This window comes from Plecotus auritus, assembly GCF_963455305.1.
Source record: "Plecotus auritus genome assembly, chromosome: 1".
Classification (NCBI taxonomy): domain Eukaryota; kingdom Metazoa; phylum Chordata; class Mammalia; order Chiroptera; family Vespertilionidae; genus Plecotus; species Plecotus auritus.
The window spans coordinates 60,634,277-60,650,845 of NC_137770.1; the positions used below are offsets into that span (position 1 = coordinate 60,634,277).

Genomic DNA, 16,569 nt, shown 5'->3' on the forward strand with positions numbered 1-16,569 from the left:
AGAGGTCAGGATCACCTAGCATCGGAGCTGGGTGTGGAGTGGGCAGACTGTTTCTATCCTTCTCTTCATCAGTATCAGTTATCAAGAATTGGAATAAAAGTCATTCATCTTGGACAGATTAACACTAAGCATGGTCATTTAAGTGTCTCATGACTACCTTCCCCTCTAATGGATGGCTCTGGTAGAACATATTCAAATTTGTGTCATTATAAATCCACTTTGCAATGTGATCAGTTTCCTGAATCTAAGACTGATTATTGTGTACACTTCTTTCCTTCTCTGTGTTTCCAAGATTCTCTCAACATGAGGTCCTCCCTGCAGGCAGTTGCGCTCTGGGGGAAGAAGGCCCCTTCCCACAGCATCACCACCATCATGATCACCGATGACCAGCAAACAATTGTGACTGGAAGTCAGGAGGGTCAGCTCTGTCTCTGGAGTCTCTCACCTGAACTAAAGGTAGTGAAAATATTATCACTCACAAAATAAGCACAGCTTGCGTTCATCTGCAATGACAGTGGAAGGTTTGCATGATTGTTAGGGAGATGCTTCTTAAAGTCATAAATTGGTTTTACTTCTGGATTTGGAGAGAATGAAGTGTTACATGGTGGAGCAAGATCATACTGGAAATTATATTAGGACTATTGCTAATTTTAGTTACCAGATATTATCACCCTTTAAGCTATGCTGAGTTTTACTATTTTATATCCTGAATTATATGTTTAAGTAACTGAACTACAGACATGTAAGTGTAATTCTAAAAATTATGGTTCATTAATCTAAACAAAGGGCACCCTTGAACACCACTATTAATTAAATGAGTAATATCTTAATTATCTGGGTGTCTCTGTCAGTTGGCCTTCCTGCTATTCTTTTAGTCTCCACTTGTCTGTGATTTTCACAGATCATATCACAAAGCCCTAAATCCCATTTACTATTGTCGTCCTCCTGTTTCAGAACCTGACCTCACCTAAGATTTGGCCCATTGATTAGCAATTACTTGTCTATGTCCCAAGTCATAAACATTTAACATATTGGAAGAGATATTTGCTTAGTGCTAGCAGCCTGTGGACCCAATTTGAACATTTAAACTAATGATGTACTTAAAGTATACTGCCCTCATTAAGAAGCCTTTTAAAGATCAAAGACTATTTTTAGCCTTTAAAGTTTGTCACTTTAAAACCTAAATTAACAATTAATTGTAATTCTATTTTATAGTGTGATTAGTTAACATCTCCCATCACTGAGCAGTTTCACTACAGGACTGCCAAGAACTGCATAGCAGAGCAGCTCAGCTCAATGTTAATGAATATTCCTGAGAGAAGGAACTGGTGTTATTTCAGCAGTTGAGCTTTGAAAATGGTGGCCCTCACACTGATTATCTCATCTCTCATAATTTAAATTCAGACCCCTAAATGGCTAAAAATGTCTTGCTATTCTTTTTAATATTGAAGTGTTGTGTTTTCTGGCTGGAATAGTTGTCTTATAATATGTAGGTTGCTATAGCTTAAGAAATTTCGAATCCTCATTTCTGTATTTTTTTAGGTATGTTCCTGGTATTTATTTAACATTTATTTAATATGCATTTATTGAGTGGATATTATAAGTTAGGCAGTATGCTAGGTACCTGAGTTCAAACATGGACGAGAAGACCTGGTGTTAGCTGTCCAGGGGTTGCAGTAGAAGAAGGATGCAGGCTAATGCAATGCAGTTATGTTATAATACAAGGTATTCTAAATAGGGAGTGGTCTGCACTGCATTGTCAGTGGGAAACTAAGCCACGCTTTTCTTAGAAGCAAGTCTTTTGCTTGGGGTTAGAGCAATAGTTCTTGCCCTCCCACACCCCAAGAGACATCTGATAATGAGGGCAGAAACTTGTTGGTTGTTACAACTAGAGGAAAGGGGGCGCTACTGGCATGGAGTGGATAGAAGCCAGGGATGCTGTAAACATCCTCTAGGGCACATGACAGCCCCTCACGACAAAGAATTATCCCATCCAAAATGCCAATACTGTAGTAATGATATTGAGAAATCCACAGTTACAGATATGATGTAGGAATTGGAATCCGATCAGCAGGGATGGAAGAAACAAGGAGAACCATTAGGGAGTTTTAAATAGGAGGTTGTATCAGCTTTATGTTTTGGAAATTTACTGTGAGGATAGGCTGAGAAAGTTAATAACACGAATAAGATACCGATTAGTATCAATGTGAGATTTTCCACATGAGAGTTCTCAACGTTTTCTATGGCTAACCATTGGGCCAGAAAGAATGAACATCTCTTATTTTTTTTCATGAATCTCATCCAACAAAGTATCAACTATTAGCAGGAAAAAATCTAGGCTTTTCAAAAATCAAGGACATTTTTTAAATCCTTTTGGGATCAGAAAAGTAGTCAAGTGAGTGGTCCATTATTGATATTTTAATACTTAGTGGTTTAATTTTATTTTTCTTTGAAAAAAAGAATATATAAAGGCATAAATTGGGCAAGGGAGGTAGAAGGGAGGCCTGGAGGACATGGGAGATTGTAAGAGAGAGAGGATATAAATATGTGGGTGACCGAGTGGCTATAGGGCAGTTTGAAGCTTAAGGGCATATCAAGGTGAGGACAGCAGGTAGCGGAGAAGGAAGTTGCAGGGGCTGGAGTGTAAAATAATATGGGAGCATTTATTTTCTCTGTATACTAAACTTGGAACGTGCCTTCCCCTCTCCAAAAGGATTTAGATAAGAAAATACATCAGTTCTAGGGTCTTAAACACTCACTTGCCACCATATGTAGTTATAAAACAAACTTAAGGACACTTACTCACACAGTCATTAGACAGGTTACACAGATGTGGTGTGTTGTTGTTGTTGTTGTTGTTGTTGTTCTAGGCATAGATCCCTCCTTCAAGTTTCTCAGTCTAATGTAGAAGACAGACTTTAAGTTGTAAAGCAGTGGGATCCCTTCTGTTTCTATAAATATGACTATGTATACCATATAAGTGAATGCATACAGTATTTATCCTTTTGTGACTTGCATTTTTCACTTAGCATAATGTCCTTAAGATTCATCCATGCTGTAGCATGTATCGGAATGTCCTTCCCATTTAAGGCTGAAAAATATTCCATTGTTTGTATAGACCAATTTTGTTTAGTCATTCACCCATCAATAGACACTGGGGTTGCTTCTACCTTTTGATTAATGTGAATAATGCTGCTGTGAATCTGAGTGTACAACTACCTGTTTGAGTTATTGCTTTTACTTCTTTGGAGTATATATCCAGAAGTAGGATTTCTGGATCATATGGTAGTTCTATTTTATATTTTTTGAGGAATTGCCAAACTGGTTTATATAGCAGTTTACACTTTATATTCCTCACCAGCAGCATGCAAGGGTTCCAGTTTCTCAACATTCTCACCAACACTTATTATGTTGTTTTGTTTGTTTTATAATAGCCATCCTAATCAGTATGACATGCTATCATTGTGGTTTTGAAGGGAAAAGCTTCCTGAGGGTGATGGTTGAACTGAACTCTGGAGTATGCACAGGATTTGAAGAGGAAAAGAAGGTCAGAGGAGAATGCAGACAGAATAAGAGTGTATAAAAAGCATAAATATTTTGCTTTCAGGGAACTGGTAAAAGTAGTTGAGTAGGCCTGGAACACAGTTGAGTAGGTGAATTAGAGGTGATAGGTAGGTTAAAGGGATGGAGCAGACTCAATTTGGAGTTTGACATGTTGAGGGGTTTAGAGTTTTTTTTTTTAACTAGCAAAACTAACACTACATGTTAATTAAACATGGTGCTATTGAGAGAATTGAAGATGTTTTTTGCAAAGAGATAACATAATACTATATTATTACACTTGTGATTTAGAATATCATTGAGTATTAATGTGAAGGGCATTTTGAAGGGAGGGGGAGATGAGATAAGGGCCAGGGATTATGGATAGCCCACTTCTACAGTACTTTAGTCAGGTGAGTATTTTAGCATGAACCAAATCAGTGGCCATGGGAAAGAAGAGGAAATGAAGCCTGGACAGTTGTAAAGAAGAGAGAACTGAGCAACAGTTAGATGTGGGGTAGAGGAGCAGGAACAGTTAAAGAATCCTTTCAGATTTAGAGTTTGAGTGATGGGTGGAATGGGTGGGATAGGCGGGATAATGGCGTTGTGTACTTGTATAAGGAATAGAGGTGATCAGAGAGTAGGAATAGGGAGGGAAAGAAGGTTATTTAAGTTCTGGACATTTTGGAGTATCCAAATATTCATCAGAGGATTGGGTACATATCTCAGTCTCTCCCTGTCTGTGGGTGTAGGATGGCAGGGTACAGATTATGCATGCTGCTTCCAGGCTCAGGGTCTACCCAAAGACCTCTGGAACTTTTGTTTCCTAATGAGGAGCCTCTCCAAGTCCCATGCTAGGAACTTTCTCACTTGGGTTTGCTGGTATTGATTGCTGGTATTCATCATACCTTTGAGCATAAAAAAGGTGAGTTGAACATATATTTCCTTAGTATTGGAATACTCTATTTTCTTTCTGTTTAATACTCACAAGGAAACATAACAATGACAAAATGAAGAAAGAATGGAGATATCTGGGTTAAGTTCTAGTTCATATTTACCAATTCTTGTATTATTGGGCAAATGACTTATATTATTTGAACCTTGATTTCCTCACCATTGAAATGAAGATTAAGCACTGTTCATAGTTGTACCAGTGCCTGGAATTTGGTAGATGCTGCTCAACTTGTGTGTTCTTTGCTTTGTATCATCTGTGCCATTGGAGGTACCTGGGGTGGGGGTTGGGGTGGGGAGACAGTGCTTCACAGAGGGAGAGCCAGTGGATAGAAGTAAAGATCTCCTGGCTCTCATCATGATAATGACTAGGTGTGATTGCAGAATTTTTAAATTATTCTTCACAGCAGTTCTAAAATATGATAAAGTTAGGAGACTAGTGAATTGACAAGCTTATTCAACTGCATGTGGGGATTTAATAGCAGAATGAGAACTTCATGTGAAAAGCAATGGTGTTCCATTCTGATATCTTGTCCATAGTGGATTTTTTCTGGAGGAGGGAATGTCCTGATGTGCCCCAATTCATTGTTTAATTTGGTCTGCAATATGCTGGACATGGGGTTAAATTCCTAGGGGTAAGCATTTCCAAGTACGATGATGGGGAAACATATTAATGTTGTTCTGAGATGGAACCTTCTAAATTTCCCAGGAATAAGGTAGAGTCAGAACTTGGATTGTAAGTGATTCTAATCAATGACAAAACCCTTCTTGTCGCACTTGAAATGTAGTCCGATAATAGACTTTTTAAAGAAATATTTCTGGTTATGATAGAAATAAGATAAAGGCAGAGAACAATTATTCTATGAAATAATTTGTTCTCATTGATATGGTTGTGTTATCATCCACATACATCTATGTCTGCAGAGTTCAGAAAAAAAACACACATCATGAATATTAATTCATTAGGAAATTAGATTTTTATTACTAATGAGACAAGTTTTATTAACCACATACTTTCTAGTTATTCAAATTAAATTTTAGTCCCTTAATGACAATTCCTCCATTTCAGGGGATCTTGCATGTTTTCCATTTTGTAGTTTGATTTTTATAATCAAGTTTTACAAAATAATGAGGAATAGACTTCTTTCACAAATGAAATAATGGGAGGATTAGGCCTTAGTGCCATAGTTTTAAATTCACAGATTAGAGAAAAAACTGGCATTTTAAATAATAGCTTAGTTGCAATTTTATTTTTAATATAGAAAAGTTTATTTCAAAGGCAGGAAGTCAAGTAAGGAATTATAATGGTTAGAAAAGGCAAATATTTGTGTTTTGTAAACTCATTTCTGAAATTCTGAAACTAGTATATTAATATCCTACTAACATATGAGGCATATTTTGTGCATAATAAACATCAACACTGACTTATTTGTGTTCAAAAGCCAGATGTTGCAAAACTGGTCTGGCCACCTTCTAGGTTTCATGGTGGATACAAAACCAAAAACAAACCAAAAAATTTATACAACACAGTTCCTTTACTTAGAAGTTTATTGTTCTGTGGATTTGGATATGCCATGTATCAGTTTTCCTAATGTATGTAACATAACACAACAGGATTTCCTTAGCAGAATTTTAAATATAAACGTATCGTGCATATTTTTTGTATGTTTTTAAGTATAACGTTTACAGCTCTTTAAAAGCTTACCCTCATCATTTTCAGATTTCAGCCAAAGAACTTCTGTTTGGTCATTCAGCCTCAGTAATATGTGTGGCGAAAGCCAGAGACTTCTCTAAACAGCGCTATGTCGTTAGTGCTGCTGAAAATGGGTAGGTATGATGTGTGAAACTTTGTACGCGTCTCCACTTCCTCTCTATTTTTTAAAAACACGGGGTACAGAATTATAGGGCCAAAGGAAAACTTAGTGATGAACATGTTCCTTTTGTACATAGAAAAGTTTAGATTTTGAGGGGTTGATTAATTTGTGTGATGATCCCAAGCACTGCAATCAGTACTATGACTCCCAATATGGAAACATCCCAGTGTGTGTGTATCCTGCTTTCTGGCAGCCTCAGTGTGTCAAGGATACTGGCAAATGCCAGCTACTACAGAATTGAAAGTGGAAAAGCCTGGGCGCTTGTCTTTTTTCATGTAGCAACTCACTTTGAGCTCTTAAGCAAACCCATCCAAGCCTTCGCAGTTCTGTGAAACAATTCAGTTGATACAATCCTCATGTTGTACACTTGTCTGAAATCATTATAAAATGGACAGAGGAGAGGATTCAATTGTAAGTGGAACGGTGGGAGAGAGAAGGAAAGGGAACGTAAACAGTGATTTGGGTTCTGTTTTGTGGAAGTGAGATGTGTTTCAATGAACAGGACTTGTAGGAAAAAGCCCCACTGATGAAAGAGCTAAGAAAGCAGACCTGGCTGATGAGTTATTTGCCAAGGTGTACTCAAGAACACAAAATTGAATGAGCATGCATTTGTGAATGAGGGATTGGGTTACTTCTTAAAACAAGAGAACCCCTCCTTTTTTGGTTTTAATCTGAAGAGAAATTACATGGCTCTAATTTCTGAGAACCAAAATAATGAGGAATCAAGTGTCCAACCTGGAGAAACAAAATAGTTTATAACAAAACAGCTAGAGGAACTGATATCCAAAAAGTACTTATTTCCATAGCTTATCCCAAAGAAGTACCTATTCCCATAATTGTTATACTTAGAGAGACTGAATTTTGAATAAGGCTAAATAAAGTGAAATGACTTAGTACCTTCTTTTTTAACAGTTGCCAGTAATTCTCATATAGTAGGGCTGCCACAAAACCTGCTACACATACTGAAATAGGTATTCCCACATAGAGAATTTGGGGGTGTGTGTGAATGTGGGTGTGTGTGAGCTTTTTTCTGAATCTACGTGGAGAACTGAGAAAAATAATAGCTATGTGAGAAATAGATCTGAAATGTAACCGAGTTCCAGACTGAGGTTTTTGCCCACAGTGGTCTAGCTCCAAAAAAGAGTCTATTCTTGATGATTGATGAATCCAGCTGTATAAATCCTGTGAATATGATTATTAAACAGCCGAGGAGCCTGGTTTGGTCTTCCTTTTCCAACAGAATTTGAATTTTCTAGAACTCTGTTCCTTTGGTGTCCAAAACTTGTCCTGCATCTATAATATATTTCTTAGAGCTATTGCATCCTCAATATATGCTAATTTAATCTGTTAGAAGTTATGAAAATTACTAGACTTGGCCTATTATTTCCCAAACAACAATGATTTTTATAGTTTTCAGAAGTCTGTGGATATGACTGGGTGCTTAGCCTTTTTGCCTCCAAGATGATCAGAGGGGACATAAAATTGCCTCATAACCCAGTTTTTCATGTGTTTTTTCCCCCCTAAGTATTACATGTGTAAGCATAAATTCTAAGATTCAGGAATCCCAGTAAATTCTGGGGTAAATGAGAGGAAATAAACAATTGGAGACCTGATTATGAAACAATCGAGTGCCAAAGAGAGAGAGAGAGACTAAGAAGAAGAGAGAGAAGATCCTGAAAGTAGTCAGTGAGAAAAAGCATTATTTACAAAGGAATGCTAATTAAACTGAGAGCTGACTTCTCAATACTAAGTGAAACTATCAATTTAGAAGTGTATCTCTAACAAATATACCTTCAAAACATGAGGGAAAAATAGTAACATTTAAGTCAAATACTAGTAAAACTTTCCATCACTGCCAACAGATGCTTTATAAGTAACAAAATTCTAAATTATGTTCTTGCATAAGGACAATGATTTCAGAAGGGAAATCTGAGATGGGAGAAGGAATATTGAACAAAACAGAGCAAATATTTTTAAAATGCAAATAAACATAAACTGTAAGACACAATAATATTTATATACACTCCCCACCCCATCTCCGCACAGTCCTAATCGACAGTTTCATATAATAGTATAATGATCAGATTCCAAATGTTCTGGTGTTTTAGCAGTATGTGAAGATGTTGATGAACTTTAGACTTTAAGCTAGATGTACATGGTGACATTTCCAGGGTACCTGCTGAAAGAACAGTCAAAGGAAATAAAAATAAAACAAAAAGAATATATGACTTCCAACTTAAAAAGAGAAAAAAACAACATGTTGTTTAATCCAAAGAAGACACAAATAAATGGGACAAATAGAAAGCACAAAATAAGATAGTTGAAATAACTTGGAATAGAACAGCAATCTAAATTATGTAAAGGTTCTAAGCCCTTCAATTAAATTACAAAGATTGGCAGACAATTAAAAATAAAACCAAACACAAACCAGCATAAGGACATGGAAAAGTTAAATCTTTTTTTCCGTCCACTTACTTTTATCAGATGAATAACAACCAAAATAAGGTTGATATAGTAGTATTAATATTTTATATTAATAAATATTTTATATTAACAGATATTCTTTAAGGCGAAAAGTCTTGGCATTGATAAAAAGGGCTTTTGCGTGTTAGTAAAACTTTTAAGCACCAGCAAGAGATAAGGCGAAAGAGATGGACAAACATCCTCACAGGAGCTTGCATCAGATTACCTGCACAGCTTGTTTAACTAGAATGTGTGAGCCCCACCTTGGAGGAATGGGTTCAGAAGGTCTGAGTTGAGGTTCAAGAATTTGCATTTTCTAACACTTTCCTGGACATTGCTGGAATATTCCAGAACAATGCTTATGCTGCTGGTTCAGAGAACATATTCGGAGTAGCGAGTGTAGAAACATCAGTATCAGTGGGGGAGCTTTGCCTGATGCCCCGGTTTCAAGCCTGAACAATATGATTTAATTAGTCTGGCTTGATGTCTGGGTTGGGTCCCAGATATCAGTAATATATATATATATATATATATATATATATATATATTATTCAGAGAGAAGAAGGGAGAGGGAGAGAGAGAAACATCAGTGATGAGAGAGAAATCATTAATCAGCCGGCTCCCAAATGCCCCTCCCCTCACTTTGGATCAAACCCACAACCTGAGCATGTGCCCTGACCGGAAATTGAACTGAACTCTGACCTCCTGGTTCATGGGCCAATGCTCAATCACAGAGCCACTCTGGCCAGGCCAGATATTAGTACTTTTGAAAACTCCCCGATAATTCTAATGGATAGCCAGAGTTTAGAACCACTAGTTTAGGGATAGACTTACCTAGGAACAGGTTAACTGACCAGGAGATTTTCCAAAATCCACATGCTAGCACCCAAACACTGAATCATAAATTTAGAATTTATGAGGGTATTTTGGAACTATTCCCAGAAGAATTGAGCACCATGCTAATAAACTCAAATTCCTTATAGAGATAAAAAATTTATATTGATGACTGCTTAAGATTCTATTTTATTTTTACTTTTGACATACATTTTTTCTGGTCGTTGTTTATTTGTTGTTTTTTTTTTACCTTTGAGATACATTATTTCACTTTCTACCATTCTTCCGATCTTATTTTTCAGACACACACAGATACCCTCACCCATGACTCAAGTTATTTTTGGAATAAGGTTGGATATTAACAGAGATGAAAAAACATGATGAATATTTTCTTTCTAGAACATGGTTTCTCAACCTTAGTACTAGTGACATTTGAACCACTAGAAAATTCTTTGTTGTAGGGATCATCTTATGCATTAAAGATGTTTAGCAGCATTCTAGTCTTTCTCCACTAGATGCCAGCCGTGTGTTCCTAAATTGTGACAACCCAACTATCTCTAAACATTGCTAAATATCCTTTGTGGGGCAAAGTCACCCAGGTTGAAAATCACTGATTCAAAAATTGAGTCCTGGTGTTTGACTAGAAAAGCAAAAAAGAGCCTGGCAATCACAAAGTACAATTAACAATATTAGTCCATATCTTGTTTCTTAATAGCTTCTCCCTTAATGCCAATAACACTTCCATTTCTTCCATGAAAAATTGTGCGTATGTTTTGAAACTGTCAAAATAGAAGAATATTACAGGACAATTCTGAAACAGCCATTTTGGTTTTTGTGAACAGAAACCATAGAGATTTAAACTGCCTTACACTAGATGTATTTTAAAGCTGAATTTCATAACTGTGTCTATCTGTTTGTAACATATATGTAATCAAGTCAGTTTTCTAAACAACGAACATTTTTTAAACATTGAGTTGCAAGGATGATTTCAGGATTTCAGAAGCGAAGAAATAAACCCCATCAACGAAAGACCAAATGTGGCCTCTTGGTGGCACTGTTCATTTTCACAAAACTGCTACCTGGGCTCCACAAGACGATGTGTTATGCTTTTCAGAATACGTAGTTTAAGTTCAGTGAAATCAACCATTTTCAAGAGGAGGCAGTTTCCATGGAAAGATTGTTGTATTGTCACTCCAAAAGGCTGTGATGGCTGTATCCTCACAATCTGCTGTAGGTCAGGTTGGCACTAAGGGAAGGTGTGCAGGCTGGCGGCAGGGTGTAATTACCCAGACAAAAAGACACAGATACAGTATGTCATTCCTGCTAATGACCACGACATTTTCTTGCCCAGTAATCTGTAACAAAAAGCCCCATAAACGATCAGGCCGCATTTAAGTGCAGCGCTAAAGAAAAACTTAGTGGCACAAAAATTATTCCAGCCAATTGAGTGGAAATGACAGAGAATAATACGAGATTGTCTCTGCTAGGGAGATGTGTGTGTGGAATGTCACCAACGGGCAGTGCGTGGAGAAGGCCGCCCTTCCCTACAGACACACTGCAATCTGCGTAAGTACGGGCACCTCCTTCAGCACATTTCTGGGTTCTGCAGCTCCTTCAGGGCATCACCGGGCACACATTCGAAGAAATGTCTTTGGAGGGTATTTTTTTTCTTGAATGTTTCATTTTTGTCATTGGACTATAAAGTGGTCAGTTATCATCTTTTACTATGGCATTTTTCTCCCCCCAAAGTTATTATTCAGCCAATATTTTTCTGTTCTTAGCATAGATAAATTTGAAAGACAATTTTCTTATTTTTTCCTTAGGTACACTCACAACACACACACACACACACACACACACACACACACACAGAAAGATTCCATTTTAATGATGCGCTGTTTTATAAAGCAAAAAGAGTTTTTCTTTGTTTCTTTTTCCTGGTTTCCAATTTTAAACTTTTTTGGGTAGATAGATTCTGATTTTGTTATCCATGAAGAGAGCAAGAGGCATAGTCATAACCTTTGTAATCACTTCCCAATATTTAATACGGCTCTTGGCTTTTGGTAGACGGACTCCAGCATAGATGTAAGGTAGTTGCACAATCCCAGTGGTGCTGACAGATTTTCATATTTCACTTATTGCTTTTAGGATCCATGACCTGCACTGCAACACAAACCAGCTCTCTTTAGTGACCAAAACCGGTGCAGTGAGAGAGCCTCAAGGGTAGACTGTACTACGCAATCTTTAATGAAAGCCATTCTCAAAACTTATTCAGCACCAAAATTCCTCCAATGCTCTTCAAACACTTTTATCTCTTCTTAACATGTAGCAATGTTACTAGAATAAGGAATCTGTTTTTTTATTTGTTGTTGTTTAGTTCTACACAGCACTCCAGAAATAATAGACTTGCGAGCTTTTTGTTCCCTCTTCACAAAAGATCCCCTTTTCTATAAAGAAATTATGAAATACAAATGAGACTAAAGTGCAAAATCAACATTTCAGAAGTAGGGAATAACCTAAGTCAAAGAAATTTTAGTTGCTCTTCAGTCTGAAACCTTAATTGAATAGATGATAAAATTAAAATCTGGAGAATTTATGTTAATTGCTAGTGATAATTACATTTTTGCTTGAATTTCATTTGCACAGTATTACCACTGCTCATTCCGCATGACAGGAGAAGGCTGGCTTCTATGCTGTGGAGAATATCAAGACATTCTTATAATTGACGCCAAAACCTTGGTTCTAGTTCACACTTTCACATCGTCCCAATCTCCTGATTGGATCAATTGCATGTGCATCGTTCACTCCATGAGAATTCAAGGTAATGGTTGGGTAATACATAACACTAAGAGACTGTATATGAAAATAGCACTTTGGAACTAGTTGTTAAGTTACTGGGCAAGCATTCAGAATGCTTCTTTATGTTTACTTGGTAGTGGGGATAGGTCCCGAAGCCAGATTAAGAAAAACTGGGGACACCCAGGCAAGTGGTTCAGGGTGTTGTTGGAAAATCAGCACAAGGTTAAAATGTGGAAAGAGGAGAACCTGTGTGTCCACCACCCAACTCTGCTTGGTATTTTTAAATGTGACAAGAATAGGGTTCTTGAGGATGAGCAGGACTCTTGGAACTTTCATCTTGCTGTATCTTCTAGATGTGCTAGATGAAGAGAATTTCATTTCTATAATGAGCGACTGCCCAGGGACAGGAAGGCTGTCTCCATACTGATGTCTGGAATAGGAAGGTGTGATATTGCCAACAGGATGGTGTTTATGTGGTTCTGCTTTTAGTGCGGCTCTCCTTTTATATGGGGTCACTTTGGAATGTTAAAATCAATGTAAGACCTAATCTAAAATGTTTATTTAAGAAAACAACAAAGCTGAATATTTTCCACTGGCATAGCCCTGCATAATCCCCAAATGTCTATGAAATGATCTTTACATCAACCAGTTATTGCAGTGGTCAGCTTATATGCAACCATTGTTGTTTTTGCAGAAGATTCTCTCTTGGTGGTATCAGTTACGGGTGAACTCAAAGTGTGGGATCTCTCTTCATCTATCAACAGCATTCAGGTTGGCTTGTGAAACGTTTTTTCCCCATCCATATTTATGGACATTTTTAAAATTACAGGGACAGTACATGCTTATTTTTAGAAGTTCAAATAATATAGAAGGGTCTACATTTTATCTCTGTGTATCTCTGTGTGCTTCCCCTATTCCTCTTCCTGCTTCCAGTGCCAGGGGTAGGCATTGGACACAGTTGAATTGTGTCCTTCCATCCTTTTCTCCATGCACATGCAAATGTTTTTACACACACACACACACACACACACACAGATTATGTTTTAATTAAAAATACAAATTGTAGAAGAATCTCATTCTGTCCCTTACAGCAGGAGACCCTCTTTCTTCTGGGTGTGTGTGTGAGCAGTGGCAGGGAGATAACTATGCACAGCCGTGGGTCCGATACCCTGGGAGTCCAGTATATTCCCCTGCTCCCTGGCTTTAGGCTACAAGTTGAGGTGATGGACAAAAGAACAGTCATAGTATTTGTTGTGCTTGCTGGTGAGGGAATTGTTTTGGCTGCCCCCTGGGGCTCTGAACTCTCCTCAGGAGTGTCTTGAATGAGGAAGCCTCGGACTGTATTGGCATCCTGAGCTCAAGAAACACACACCCAGCATTTTCAGATTGAGAATATAGTGTCTGGCCACTCTTCGATCTTTTCAAAGCATTTTGTGTGTTTTTCTGTGATAGCAATTAAGATACTGCAGGGTTTAAAATTTTTATTTTCCTTTTTTTTTTTTTTTTTTTTTTTGGTTTGTCTTTCTGCCAAGCCTGAATGTCAGTAACTCAATGTTAACATTCTCAGCATCCAGCCTAGACCCCACAGAATATTTGTTGAATGAGTTTACATGATGAATCCTTGAGTCCAAGTGGGTTTCCTGCTCATGCTAGTTTTTGCAAAGTAACTTCGTAGTTCAGAATACTAAAAAGGAAACTGGGGTGCTTTTCATTTTTTAATAATGATGTGATCTACTTCAGGTGTTCTGAGAAGCAAATCTCCTGATACAGTTGCATGTAAATGACCTAGAACTAGTACTAAAATGTTTTCATTCCTTTTGAAGGAAAAGCAAGATGTCTATGAAAAGGAATCCAAATTTCTTGACTCCCTGAACTGCCGGACAATACGATTTTGCACATATACAGAGAGACTTCTGTTGGTGGTATTTTCTAGATGTTGGAAGGTATTATAAAACAACATAATAAATACCAATGATATACAAATATAATTTTTAATTTTTTTTCTTGTTCAGTGCAAAAGTTATAAGAATATGATTTAAAATATGATACAAACTCTTTATTAAATTATGACCACAGCATGGATGACCTGTTTCTTTTTTTTGACTGACTTTTATTAGTTCTGCTGTTTTGCCTCTCAGGAGATTATACATGTAATAGTAGTAAGTGCTCATGTTATTAATAACAAACCATATTAATAAAGAGCATTTATCTCTAGATTATTTTCAAAATCTGATGCTTGATCTTTAGAATTAAAAATAAAACTAATACTTTCACCTACATAAATCAGTCCTATTTATATACTAGAGGCCCGGTGCACGACATTTGACATTTGTGCTCTCAGGGAGCGAGGCGAGTCTCTCAGTCCAGCCTGCTCCCTTTTGCAGTTCGGGTGCCCTTGCTCCCGCCACCACTGCTGCACTCACCAGCCATAGCCTGGCTTCTGGCTGAGCGGCGCTCCCCCTGTGGGAGCACACTGACCCACCAGGGGGCAGCTCCTGCGTTGAGCGTCTGTTTCTGGTGGTCAGTGTGCATCATAGTGACCATTCGTTCCGCTGCTCAGTCAATTTGCACATTACCCTTTTATTATATAGGATGTATTTCTTTGTTTGCTTTGTCACTACATTTGTTTTTTAGGGAATGTATATTTCTTTTTTGTAAATATATTCACTGATGTCTCCAAAAAGATTTTAAAAAAAAAGCCAAGTTACCATCACTTGATAGCACTCTCTCTTCCTGTGATGTTTCATATACGGGGTTCAGTTAATGACTCTATGTTGTCTTATGTATATGCTGATATATTTTAAAACGAAAATACTAAGTGTATGGTCTAACAAATGATTTCTACTATTTAGACTTTTTGTGTAATAAATTTTCAAATGTTAAAGTGGATTACCCATATGGGAAGAATAAAATCATATAGAGATTTTGGGATTTCTAGTCTCTGTGCTTAATGGACACATTAGCCAAATAAAGTTTACCTACTGAAACCTACTTTAGGACAATAAGAAAAACTAAGTGCTAGTAGAATATCTTAATGCATGAGTACAGTGTGGGCTATCATCAATACTTAGTATGTTGTTGCATTAATACTGTCATCTAAATAGTCTTGATGAGCACAATTTATCTTTCACCTCATTGGCAGATTAGATTGGAAGCTTTTGCTAATGTGCCTCATTCATTTTGGGCTTTAGGTTTATGATTATTGTGATTTTTCCCTTCTGCGGACTGAAGTCAGTAGAAGAGGGCAGTTCTTTGCTGGTGGAGAGGTGCTTGCTGCTCACAGAATCATCATCTGGACAGAAGATGGTCACAGTTACATCTATCAGCTGCTGAACAGGTGGGCTCAGATGGGAGCGGCATACAAAACATTCAGGTTGGAAATGAACTTTGGGAGGTTTATTATGGAAAAATCCCCGCATGCTGCTCATGATCAAAAACCAGAACAAAACAACTTTGGCACTGGAAGATTTACTCTGGGCTTGGTGGGCTGCGGCCTTTGTATGAAACAGCAGGGGATGAAGGAATGAGATTAGCCATGTATAACTTGTACAGCTGGTGCTGGGGTTTCAAAAAGTCACTTGTAATTATTAACCCAACAATTTCTAACTGGAGTTTAGAAACTTGAATGGTACCATCCGGCTTTTGAAATTGGGGAGGGAAAAAAACACACACACGAATAAAGAGCCCCAAAGTTCTAAACTTTGCTTTTTATTTTTTGCCACGCAGTGGGCTTTCCAAAAGCATATACCCTGCTGATGGAAGAGTGCTTAGAGAGACCATTTACCCTCATTTACTGTGCTCTGCTTCTGTGCAGGAAAATAAGGTAATGCAAGAAAAGGGGCTGCTCAGTGCTGTTTCGCTCCGATTCTCAGATAAGTGCTGCTTTGTCTGTAAGAGAGTCAGGCTTGAAAAATTGAATTGAAGAGTCACATCAATTGGTTAATGAGAAAATCAAATCTAACAGTTAGTGGCTACTAAAGAGAAAACTTTGCATAAAAAAATCTGTTTTCAAGTCTGATTAAACAATACATATCTATTATAAAAAATTATAAATGTTTTTAAAAAGGAGGAAGTAAAATTCCAACTCTGCCACCATAAATATTCATTG

At 37.4% G+C, this 16,569-nt stretch overlaps 1 protein-coding gene across 1 annotated transcript in view; it reads left to right on the top strand.

Annotated features, from left to right (window-relative positions):
- Positions 1-303: 303 nt before the first annotated feature.
- The window catches only part of WDR72 (WD repeat domain 72), a gene marked incomplete at its 5' end in the record, with an annotated part of 204,347 nt that continues 188,081 nt past the window's right edge, over positions 304-16,569 (top strand). Inside the window, 6 exons of the mRNA XM_080641930.1 lie at positions 304-456; positions 6,212-6,318; positions 11,811-11,868; positions 14,285-14,404; positions 15,653-15,798; positions 16,188-16,284. Coding sequence (XP_080498056.1) covers positions 304-456; positions 6,212-6,318; positions 11,811-11,868; positions 14,285-14,404; positions 15,653-15,798; positions 16,188-16,284 — 681 coding nt within the window. The remainder of the gene's footprint in view (positions 457-6,211; positions 6,319-11,810; positions 11,869-14,284; positions 14,405-15,652; positions 15,799-16,187; positions 16,285-16,569) is intronic.